At 43.9% G+C, this 12,672-nt stretch overlaps 1 protein-coding gene across 1 annotated transcript in view; it reads left to right on the top strand.

The window, feature by feature from the left end:
- The window catches only part of TIMM50 (translocase of inner mitochondrial membrane 50), a 1,096,571-nt gene that overhangs the window by 128,462 nt on the left and 955,437 nt on the right, over positions 1-12,672 (top strand). The window contains exon 2 of the mRNA XM_044062888.1: positions 5,764-5,935. Coding sequence (XP_043918823.1) covers positions 5,764-5,935 — 172 coding nt within the window. The remainder of the gene's footprint in view (positions 1-5,763; positions 5,936-12,672) is intronic.

Below are 12,672 nucleotides of genomic sequence, written 5' to 3'. Positions count from 1 at the left end.
CCTCCTGCTAGGATATTATCTACCAGCCTCTGGAAAGTCGCTGGGGCATTCTTCATCCCAAAGGGCATCTTTCTGAACCCATACAAGCCAAAAGGAGTCACAAAGGCTGACTTCTCTCTAGCGCTGGGAGTCTAGGGCACCTGCCAGTAACCCTTGGTAAGATCAATGGTTGTAAGATGCTTAGCCCCACCGAGCGGCTCTAGGGGCTCATCTGTCCTAGGCATGGGGTAAGCATCCGACTGTGTGACTATTTAATTTCCTGTAATCTACACAGAACCTGGTGGTGCCATCCTTTGGCACCAGCACCACTGGGGAGGCCCAGGGACTTTTGGACTCTTGAATCGCCCCTAGTTCCAACATGTCCTGTATCTCCTCCCTCAGAGTCTGTCTGACACTCTCAGGCATTCTATGAGGGGCCTGCCTAATTGGCCTTTGGGGTACTCTATCCACCTGGTGCTGCGCCAGGTGGGTGCACCCTGGATTCCCAGTGAACATGTCCCCAAATTCCTGCAACACTACTCTGATTTCTCGAACCTAGGTAGGAGATAGCTGCTGGGACGTTGCTACCCCTTCCACCGAGGTGTCGCTAGATCTCCCTCAGACTCCTCCTGCAATCCACTGCAAATGCTCAGCACAAGGGCCTCCCTATCATGGTAAGGTTTCATCATGTTAACATGGTACAATTTGTGCCCCTGCCATCTGCCTAGCACTTCCATGTGTAGTTAACATCACTTGCCTTTCTTACCACCTTGTAGGGAACCAACCAAGCAGCTTGTTGTGTCTGACAGGAATGAGAACCATTATCTGCTGCCCCACAGCATACTCGCTAGGTTGAGCATTCCTGTCATACCACACCTTCTTCTGTTGTGAAAAACCTGCGGATTCCTGGGGAACCTCTCTGTAAGCAAACAGATGGGGCAAATATGTGTCCCACTCCCTCTTAAACTGATCTGCAAATGCCCGTAGCATGGACTTGATTGTAGAAGTTAACCTCTCAACAAGACCAGCAGTTTGGGGATGGTAGGGGGTGGTGTTCATATGCTTCACCCCACAGGACTTCTACAGACAAGCCAGCAGGTCTGACATGAAATTGGCACCTCGGTCAGTCAGTATTTCTTTTAGGAAACCCACCCTGCTGAAAATCTCGAACAAAGCATTTGCCACCTTCTCTGCCTCAATGGAGGACAAAGCCACCGCCTCAGGGTATCGTGTAGCATAATCCACTACCACTAGTGCATGCTTTTCCCTGTGGAACTTTGAGTACTCGGAGGACCCACAATATCCACAGCTACCCTCTGAAATGGCTCCTCAGTCACAGGCAAAGGCATCAAAGGAGCTCTCACTTTGTCTCCTGCCTTGCCTACCTTTTGGCACTGCTCACAGGTCTTAGTACCCTGTTACATCTCTGGGAATTCCAGGCCAATATAAGTTTTGCATAATACATCTCTTTGTAGGTTTTATGCCCATATGACCTGCAAAGGGAATATCATGGGCTATGGCTAGAAGTGCCAGATGGTAGGCTCTCGGCACTACCAGCTGCTGTACTCTCTCACGTTCTAGCCCTCCCTCAGGTGTCCACTCTCTTTAGAGTAACCCTTTGTCCCAATATACAAATTCCCCTTTCTCTTGAGAATCAGGTGCCTCCCTAGGTACCTGCCTCAGGCCTTGCAATGTAGGGTCTTAGAGCTGAGCCTGTCTCAACTCTCTCCTTGTAACCCTTCCCAGCTCCCTTTCCACAGAAGTCTGGCATCCTCTGACAGTGGTGCCTCACTGTCAGCCTGGGTACTACTACTCACCTCTACCTTTGCTGTTACCCTGTCCAAGGGAACATCAGCACCCACAAGCAGCTGTGGCTCACATCCACTCTCACTGTTACAAAGTAGCTCCCTTTCTGAAGTAACCACCTCACCAGTCCTGGCTGCACGTATGCAGTCTGTCTGGGTCTCCCCCAGGCTATCAGACCCATATGCTTGTCTCCAAGCCTGACTGCATGTAACTGCACAAGCACAGGGTACTGCACTATCTAAATCATTCCCTATCAGGACATCTGCAGGTATATCCTCAAACACACCTAATTGCTTGCTTCCTTTTCCACCCTCTCAGTCAGGGTGAACCCTAGCCAGAGGTATTTGGAATGGGATCCCTCCTAAAGCCCTGACTGGAGTGGACTGCTCAGGCAAGTAGTGCTCCTCTGTATCCATTGCAGGCTTTACAATGGTTATATCAGAGGCTGTCTCTCTCTTGGCAATGGCCTCTTTGCCATTCACTATAATAGGATATAGCCTCTGGTGGTAGTTTGGTACCCTTGTTGTCCCAACACAACCTACTATTGGCATTTTGTCTTTCCCACTTACTGGCTCCCTCACCTTTGGTTCCCCACCTTGCCTCCGTGCGCACCTGTATACCACATGGCCCCACTGGTTGCATTCAAAACATTTAACCCTAGCTCCTGCATGTGTACCTGGAGTAGTAGCTTCCCCTGCTACTGGCCGAGTCTGTTGTGGCTGTCTGTGCTGCCCACCATGGGTTCCTTTAGACTCATGAGCAGTACTGGGGGGTCCCCTTCTTGTGTAGGGCTGCCCTGCTGGCCAGGTTTAGGTCTACCTTCTTCCCCAACTCATCTGAAGTAGCACATTTTCTATCAGCTAACCAGATCCTCATGTCCTCAGGCAAAGTGCTAAGGGCTTATTCCCTCACCAAAAAGTCTGCCAGCCCTTCAGAAGTGGTGACCTGACATCCACTCACCCAGCTATGAAAATAAGTGCTCAGTTCAGCAACATATTCACATTTTCATCTGCCTTGCGTCTGTGCTCACAAAACCTTTTCTTATACATTTCGGGTGTTAGCTTAAAACATTCTAAAAGACGTTTTTTACAGCAGTATAATCAAAACATGCAATGTCAGACATTTTAGCCAATGCATTTACAGCTTTACCATGCAGTAAGGGGGTCAGGAACCATACCCAGAGCCTTTGGTCAACACTATGCTGTTTGCATACCCTCTTAAACATATGAATGAAACTATCAAAATTATCCCTCTCTCTAAATTGGGGAAGAAATTTACTGACCTGTTGTGCTTCTGAGGTTCATTTACTCCTTTCCCCATTACCTCCATGACTCTGGCGAAAAGTCTCTCATGCCTCCTCTGATTCTCCTTTTCTTCGGCTTCTATCTCCAAACGCCTGGCCTCCAACTCAAGTTTCTTTGGCTCCAGCTGGATATTTAAGTCCAGTGCAGAAAGGTTGAGCTGTCCATTCTCCGAGGATATTGCTTCTCCACTGCCCGTCTGATTGTCCTCCTGGATGCTGTTTTCTGATGCACCTGTAATCAAGGCTGCAGTCAAGTCTGCCTTAGTCAGGTTTCCATGCACCAGTCCCCTAGCCTGGCACATCTCCACCAGCTGGCTCCTTGGGATCCTTGAAGGGGGATGACATTCATATTACTCAGTTTTTTGGCAAACGGTGATTCCAGTGGTCCTGATAAGTTGTATTTTAGACTGTTTAGACAGCATCCCTGGATGTTATCAGGGCCCATTGAGGCAATGCTGTTGACTTTAGTGAGTGCAGCTAGTTCATGTTCCCTAGTTATAGTTAGATGGGTTATGTCTGAGGTCATTTCTTTTTGGGATGGTTTTGAGTGAGACTGAGATAAAGTTGGTACTGAATTTCTCTGCTAACAGGTTTGCTATGTCACCAGGCTCTGTGAACGTGGCACCATTAACTGCTAGATCAGCACATTGTTGTATGTCACCCTTGAGGTTTCTGATTTAGCTGAAGACCTTAGGTATCTTTCACCTGGGAGACTATCTTAACTTCAAAGTTAGCTTTGCTTGACCTAATTAGCCTTTTTAGTGATCTATTTAGTTTGACAGAGTTTTTCTCTTTATGGGAATTACCCTTCCTGAGCTTTGTCACTTTTTTCCTTTTCTTGTATATCCGCTTTAATTTGGAATACCACCCAGCCAGTTTACTTCTGGTAGGTACAGCAGCCAGTGATAATGTTGTACAGAGTTTCTGAGAGCAATTCAGAGTAGGCTGGTGTATTCTAGGGGTTTGGAGGGACATTGAATTTTGACAGGCCATTAGTTAATAAAAGGTAGTTTGCCTAGAATAGTTACTGTTACTGGTTTTACTGGGGTTGCTGGGGTGACGGAGTTGATTTTGATTTTGAAGGAGACTGCTTTGATTTACCAGGTAGAGATGAGACATTAGGGTGGGGTGCAGCATTCTCCCATGTTTGTGAGTGAGTATGAGGTCCAGTATGTTGGAGCCTGTAGTGGGTGTATTCAGTCAAGGGTGTTTCCTGGACTTCATAAAAACAATCTGTGTGCCTGTAGATATGAAGCCATGTAAGATTCCCGCTTTATAGAGAGGTAAAGTTTCGTAGGAGTAGGATGTTAGGTTAGATGGCAAGTGTCTCCATTAAGTTCAAGTATGGATTGTGGGCTTCTTGGGACATGGAAGGTTACCTTTAGCTGTCTACGATATGGTACAGGACTTTATCTATCGTGATCCATACAAGGAGGAACTCCAGTGCTTCTTTCTGTTTGACCAACCTGTGCTTATTGATGTATATCAAGGCACCTCAACCTTTAGCCCTTGTCTGTGTAGATACTGGTCTAAAAGTGTGGAAGGCACTGAAACCTCGCACTGTTGAGGTACTCTCTGACACTTAGTCTCACAGTAACTGCACAGATGTATGTATTCTCTGGTATGAGGAGGGCTTGGAGAGAGAGTGTAGTTTTTTTTTGTTTAGGCTCCTGGCATCGAGCAGTAATACCTTGATTTGATTTTGCTATGTCTGCAAGTTTGTCAGTTTGACATTGCCTAAAAAGGTGCTAAGGCGGTGGGTAAAGTTTGTAGCGAGTATTCAAAAGCCTAATGGGGACAGGTGCAGATCATCCTTGACAAAGCAATGTGGTCTGTTAACCATGTTCTCCCAAACTGACAATATTGAATCCCCTTAGAATGACACCATAAAGCCAGCCAGTTGTTAAAGTCAATCCATCTTTTATCATGTTGTGGCATCCTCCACGGTGATGGTGATATGCTGCTCAGTGCCAGGCTCATACCAGTCTGTGAGAGACTGTCTGACAGCTCCATAATGCCTGTCTTCATATAGTGCAGGGAAGTACATCTCTGGTCATTTACACCTACATGGACTGTGATGGAATCCTATCGACTCGAGTGCATGCATGCATGATTTGGTGGATCCTGGCTCCAGAAAAGGAACCGATTATTATCTTCTCCTTGTTCATCCTAGTTAGAGAGGCATCACTATGTCTTAAAATGGAATCCCCTATGAAGAGAGTCCTGGGAAGTGTGTTTGCATGCCTTGAGGGCTTAGTATTTTGGGCTACACTGAGAGTGACTGTATGTGTGGTGTCAGATTTTATTTGAGAGTGCCTTTCGGCTTGCTGAGTCATTGCTTTGCCAGCAGGTAGTCTAGACAGTCTTTGTTTAGGAAGATTGCTTTTACATGGCTGTCTGCAAAGGGCTCATTTAGGATCTGCATATTACTTAGTTGACAAACATTAAAAAATAAATTGTGTTAGTATGTTAGAAAAAATGTAGATTTTGTGCTTGTAGGGGATTGGGAGGATGTGTTAATTGTGACTATTTTCAGCTGTGTTCCTTCTGTCATTTTTTAAAATGGCATGGAAGCTCTTAACTGTGTGCAAAATGGTTTTCTTCATTTAAAGACTGAGTACTTAATTACAAGTTCTAAACTACTATGTGATTTATCTGTCTATTTTTTTATGCAGGCAAGAGTTGCTGATACTGGAGATGGAAAGGGAGACACCAGCTCAGACCAGAAAGAGGGAGCGGATGAGGAAAAAAAGAAGAAAGAGAACACTGCTTATGCCAAAAAAGTAGTACTGAGACTTGCAGGACTTCTAGGAGTAGGGGGCGCTGTAACAATTGTGTATATATTTGGTAAGTGTTCAGGGGTTGCTGTGCAATCTTAGACACATTCAAAGTTGGTAAAATGAAATTTATTTTTCTTGGTGCTGCAGAGAAATTTTTAGGATAAGATGAGTTTTTAGGGACTAATTTTTAAAACTGTTACATGCCATTGCAGAATTCCCTATGAAAATATTTCAGACATTTCATAAACCAGATTTTGGGTCCAGATTGCACAAATTCAGTGTCATAATATACATGCCAATCCATAGACGGTATGTTGGAAATTTTCAGCTCAAAATATTAAAAGTTCTGGGCATTTGTTGAAAATATTTTTTAAAAATGAAAAAAAAAACACTTCCTTTCCTTGTTTACTGACTTTCTAAAAGAGCATTCATGCTTAGTAAGTTTTATTTCTGGGCCCTTCTTTTTCCATTCCCACCTCCTCCTGTCATTTTTTTGAAGATGTTTTCTGCTTTTGTTAAGACGTTTGGAAGGGGGCTACAGCATTTTAATTTAAAGGTTAGATTAATTGAGAGAGAGAGAGAATGATGAATGGTGATATAAGAAGGCTGAGGGATTTGTTACTCAATTTGACGTCTGGCATTTTGCATTTTTTGCTTGCCTTCACAGTTATTTTGTATATATTACCAACAGAGTTCTGCTTCATTTTGTTTTGCACTCCTCTTATGTCTTATGCAAGGTCTTTAATTTGAATACGTAACTCTGCAGCTCTACATATATGTACAGCTTTCTCCAGTGTATGTTAAAACAGATTCAGGTAAAAGTTTACTTCTTTCTCTGTCATTTTATTTATACCACGTACAGTTCTGTCTGTCTATCTGCAGTGGATCATGCTTACTGCTAAACTCATTACTTCTGAGCCCTAACTTAGTCAGACATGCGTCAAGGTGCTTATTAACCCTGATTTGTAGAGAGAATAAGTTGCTTATCAATGGCAGCTTCATGTTAGGCTTACAGAACAGCTGAAATTGTTAATGGCAACTAATTCGCAATGCTGTTTTAAAATAAAAAAAAAAAAAATGAAATTGCACCACCTGGATATAACACTATCAGGTTAGACAGAGTCAACAGAAAAGCTGGTGGTGCTGCTATTTTGTAAAGAAACACACGTCGTAATTAACATCCTTCACTCCCTACCACCTTTCTGTAATTCAGAATTCCTATTAAACATAGTAACCCCCCCCCCAAAAAAAAAAAAAAAAACACACTGAAAGATATCCTCTTTTGGGACTCTTCTAAAATCCCTCATGAAACGCCAGTGTTGGGTGATGATAATATAGACTGGCAAACCATTAAGTCTGAAAATCCAACCAGTAATGTACATCTGTACAAGTTCATCCAACGTATAACCACCCCAGCTAGATGTAACAAATCCACAGCCAGGCAATTAACATTTTAATTGGATCCTGATATCCTCTCCAAATACAATCTCATCCTTAAGTGATTACTTACCAATCTACATTGTAATGCACCAAAGAAACACCCCTAAAACACACATGCTACTTTTCATGAAGACTCTTTTATTAATGAAGTATATCTCCTTAACTGGGAGTCACTAAAGACTTGCACTGTTGATAATGCTGTCTCCAAGTGCAGTAAAATTTTGCCAGGTGTTTTGTGAAACGGAGACAATGTCTGGATAAAAAATAAAACGGTCCATAATCTTATAACATACAGCTGCGGTGGTGGTGCTGCGGTAGCGCTGTCGCCTCACAGTAAGACGTCCTGTTCGATTCTCAGCTGGAGCTTCTTCTGTGTGGAGACGTGCGTGAATGGGCGTACCTTCGTTGAAGGTTTTGCGTCAGGGCCGGCAACTCGGCACGTGAAAATCTACTGCCAATCATTAGCGGACCGGAGTTCCGCTGTGGTGATCCCTAACCGGGAAAAGCCGAAAGACAACAACTAAGAAACTGAAAAAACAACTTACTAGCAAAGATAGACACTCATTACTCACCCAGTAAAACTCACACAAACAATCTAAAACTGTTTTAGACCTCTGTCAGTAAACCCTAAAATCCACGACAAGCGACACAGCCAACACATAAGCATACAGAAATTAAATGGTACCATATTCAACCATCAATCCAGATCTTTATGACCCTGCTCAAATAACCACTTTCGGTATTTCTCCTTCCAACCAGTTCCCACAGATACCATCATACGCTACAAATGTCTTAAAATAGCAGCTGAGGCTGTTGCATAGCCAGTTGCAGTTCTAATAAATTAATTCACTGCAGGGGGGGGCTTTATTTTCAGATGTGGGAAGAAATAGGTTCATAGGTAGGTACTAGGCTATCTGCCCGAAGGCATTTGTAAGCCTAGCCAGAATGTATTGGCTTTCGCCGCCCCCATAGATTAGTTCCCTGTGCTTCTGTCCAGCAGAGCCACTGAAGTGATCCCCGGAGTAAACTTTCTGTTTCCCATCCACTCGTCAAAGTTTCTTTTGAAGAGCGTTAGCGAGGAACTCTGCCTAATGTAGGTTGGAAACTTGTTCCAAAGCATGAGAAGTTTCTGGGACAGGAATCTATCCCTCCAGCATGTCCTATTTATTGTTGTGGTGAGGTTTAGATCCCTAGAGTATGTGGCTCGAGGGGATAAGGTTTTCTTTAGGTGGAGCATGTCCATCAATTCTGGGTTGGACATGGCCTTGTATGTCAGGCAGAGATCACCTCTGAGAAGGCAGTATGCAACTGAGTACAGCTGGAGTTTCTTTAGTCGAGCTCCATAGGGCATCTGTTTGAGGCCAGTGATACTCTTGGTGAGGTACTTCTGTGGTCTTTCCAGCGGTTGCAGGTGTCTTGTAAGGTACATCCCAAATGAAGCATTGTACTCTATGATGGGTCTGATGAGTGATGAGTAGAGGGGCACAATGACCTCTTTTGATCTGGATGCAAACCCTTTTGCGATTAGGTGGACCACACAGAAGGATTTTCTAACCACTTTGGCAATGTGATTATCAAAGGAGAGATTACTATCTGCTTGGGTCCCCTAGATTCCTTATTACGTTTTCCATATTTAGGGGGCTACCACCTATGTGGTAGTTTGTGTGTACTTTGTTTTTTCCAAAGGGGATGACTATGCACTTATTGGCATTTAGCTTGAGGCCATGACTTTGACACCAGGTATCCGTCTCAGTGAGACCCTTTTGGAGGATGTCTGTGTCAGCCCGGGAGTCAGTTATAGCCCCTAGTTTGCAGTAGTCTGCGAACTTGGTCAGCCATAGTCCTCCTATGCTTGCCTGTACCTCTGAAGTATATGCCGAACAGGAGGGGTCCTAGGACTGAGCCCTGGGGAATGCCACTTGTAACCGGTTTAGAGTCAGACCTAGCTCCTGCAACTCTCACAATGTAGGTTCTGTCCATGAGCCAGTTGGCAACCCATCTTGTGACATAGGGGTTTATGTTCAGGCTGGTGAGCTTGTCTATAATACCAGAATGGGGAATGGTGTTGAAGGCCTTTGCGAGGTCTAGGTAGGCTGTGTGTACCACCTTTCCCTCATCTATAGCCTTGGTAACTGTCTCAAAGTCCACAAGGTTTAGGAGGCATGATCTGCCCTTAACAAAGCCAAACTGGGTAAGGGTCCAGTGTTTGGAGGTTCCCAATGTCTCTGTTAATGAGTTCCATGATGTTGCACTCAATAGCCTTGCAGACCAAGCTATTTAGGCTTATAGGACGATAGTTCCTGGGGTCTGTTGTGGCTTCACCTTTGTGGAGCAGAATAACTGTTGCTGTGCACCACTCTATGGGTACGTAACCTGTGGAGAGGCTGAGTTTGAACAGTGTGTGTAGGTTAGGGGTTAGTTTGTCTTTGAGCTCATGTAGGACGCAGCCTGGGACACCGTCCAGTCCCACTGATGCTGTGTTTTTGGCTTTGGAGAGGGCTATTTTAACCTGAGTGTCTGTGATTTCAGGAGCTCTACATTCTTCTGGTATGGTTATGGGCCCTTTTGGGGGTGAGAGGGGGGTGAAGTTTGCACTGAATCTGTCTGCAAGGGTGTTGGCAATATCGGTTGGTTCAGTGTATTTTGTGCCATTCTGCACTAACTCTGAGCAGATCTGAGCATTGCCACTTAGATTATTGACATAGCTAAGAATGCCTTGTGGTTATCTTTGGAGTCCTTGGCAAGTTTTCTTTCAAAGCTCGTCTTGGACGATTTTATTTGATCAGGGATGTCTTTCCTTCTTGGGATTTTACTCTCTTCTGTACTAGTTTCCTCCTTCTATTGTATAGCTTGTTTATGGCAGGGGTCCACCAGACTGGTTTCCTTTTCTTGGAGGAGTGAGTCTTGGTTTTGTTTGGAATAGCATGATCCATGCATTCTTGTAGGTGCCTGTAGAATGCATTAGTAAAGGATTTTTGCAGCTTTGACAGCGATATACTTTAGCACGGGGGCTTTGAAACTTTCCACCTCCGTCTTAAGTAACGTGAAGTTTGCTTTTGAAAAGTTTTTCACGGTGGTTTCCTTGTCCAGGTGTGGGGGCGGAATGTGGATATCCAAAGTGATTTGTTTATGGTCCAATCTAACCAGCGAGGGGTTGACCTCGAGTGTGGAACACCGGTCGCCCATGTTGGTGATGACCAGGTCCAGTATGTTGTCACCTCTGGTGGGTGTGTTGACCAGTTATTCCAGGGCGTTTGAGTTTATAAATTCTAGGAAATGTTGGGCAAAGGAGTTAGTACTTGAGTAGTTCTCCCAGTTAATGTTTGGGTAGTTGAAATCACCCAATATTAGGGTGTTTGATTGGACCTTTATGTTACCCAGTGTTTCCAGAAATGTGGAATGGGGTTCTTGGGACGTGGTGGGTGATCTGTAGCAAGCTACAATTTGAATTGCAGTTTTGCCCATTGTTAGTTGTACGTGGATAATCTCTGAAGCATTGTAATGTGCCACTAACGTGGAGGTGTGGGTATCCTTGATGAATATGGATACCCCCCCCCCAACCTTTTGTATTTCGGTCCGCGTTCTGTGGCCGAAATGTATGGAATGAGTTGTAGCCTGGTAGTGCTGGGGTGCTCTCTGGAGTCTTAAAACCAGGTTTCTGTTACTGCACATTTATCGATTTTCTCCATACTGAGGAGTGCCTCGAGTGTGTGCATTTTGATGTTTAGACTTCTGGCATAGAGTAGAATTACCCTCGGATTTTTGTTACTTGTGCTGTTTACGGCGGTGGGTTTGTCTTTTGAGCCTTGCCTAAAAAAGGCAATATGGGGGTGGCAAGAGCCTTGGCCACTATTCGAAAGCCTAAGGGTGACAGGTGCAAGCCGTCACTAGTGAAGCAGCGTGGCTTGTCGAGCATCCTTCATTATTCCATTGCAGAAGGGGGAGAGGGGTCAATACAGATTTTTCTAGTTATAGGTTGATTACCATTTTATCTTCCCTTTCAAAAATATTAGAAAAATGTATTTGTATGCAACTTCTCAGCTATCTAATAGTCCTCAACCTAACATAGCTTTTATCCTCATCCCAGCACAGCTACTGCTTTGCTGAATTTTGTTAAAACTGTCAGCACTCCTAGAAATACTGGAAGCCTAGTCTCTACTATCTTCCTCTACTTAGCAAAAGCTTTTGATACTGTCTCTCCCATTAGAAAAGGTTATGCTAACTCATCTTTAGGGTTGTCACTGTATTAGTGCCTTGTGAGGTAGCTATGGAACAAGCAGTGAAATGGATAAATGATTGCTCCACCTTCTTACCAGTAACTCTTGGTGTCTCACAAGGATCTAGGTCCCATACTTTTCAACATAGTCATCAATGACATCTACACTGCTACAAAAATGTTACCTTAGTTCAGTATGCTGCTCTTCCAAAACGCTCTCCAAACTCCAGTGCCTTACACAACAATCCTTCTAATTGATTGAAACATGGCTAAATAATTCACAAATTACGTCTAAACCCAAAACAGCAAAAATTACCACTCTTTGCACCAAAACACATTTCTACCAAAACAGCACTGTTCACTATCATCTCTGCCTGCAGCACCATGATAGAATAAGAAAATCACATAAAATTACTGACTGTCATCATAGATGACCAGTTGAAATATTACCATTATGTAGCAAATGTGGTTAAAAACATCGTCAAAAGCTACCCATGTTTTACACAGTAAAAACCTACCCTTACTGATGTGGCCAGAAAACAGTCTCTTCTGTGCTTCCATAATTTTCACTAACCTTCAGGACTCGAAACTATCTAACTTTGAGTGATGTTATAATAAAATAGCCACATTTGCAGTAAAATGTAATGCGTGCTAGCACTTGGAGAATTAAGCTCATTAGAACTACCACATCACCTAGCTCTTTCAAGGCTAACTACAAGACAGACACTTTTCTATAAGCCAGAAAATTGCCCAGCCCTTAACAACTTAATCCAGCACTACTCTCCCAGTAGAATTGTATGCTGTGAAGAAAACTCATTACTATTAGCAAATCATCTAATTTTGCAGGTGACTCGCTCTATTCAAATAGTGCAGCTAAACTTGGGAACTGGATCCCAGTAGCACTGAAATCCATTCTCAGGAATCTACTGCTGAAGCACCTTTTGATTTAATTACAGCATTCAGCCTTCTTGGGAAGGAGTCTATCAGCATGGCACATCTTGACTTGGCAATATTTGCCCACTCTTCCTTGCAAAAGTGCTCCAAATCTGCCATATTGTGAGGGCATCTCTTGTGCACAGCCCTCTTCAGGTCACCCCACAGATTTTTTGTTGGATTTAGGTCCGGGCTGTGGCTGGGCCATTCCAAAA

The sequence above is a fragment of the Protopterus annectens genome, chromosome 1.part0 (genome assembly GCF_019279795.1).
Source record: "Protopterus annectens isolate FY-2018-M chromosome 1.part0, PAN1.0, whole genome shotgun sequence".
NCBI classification, from domain to species: Eukaryota; Metazoa; Chordata; order Ceratodontiformes; family Protopteridae; genus Protopterus; species Protopterus annectens.
The sequence above is the reverse complement of the archived record's forward strand: the minus strand, read 5'-3'. Positions and strand labels throughout refer to the sequence as shown.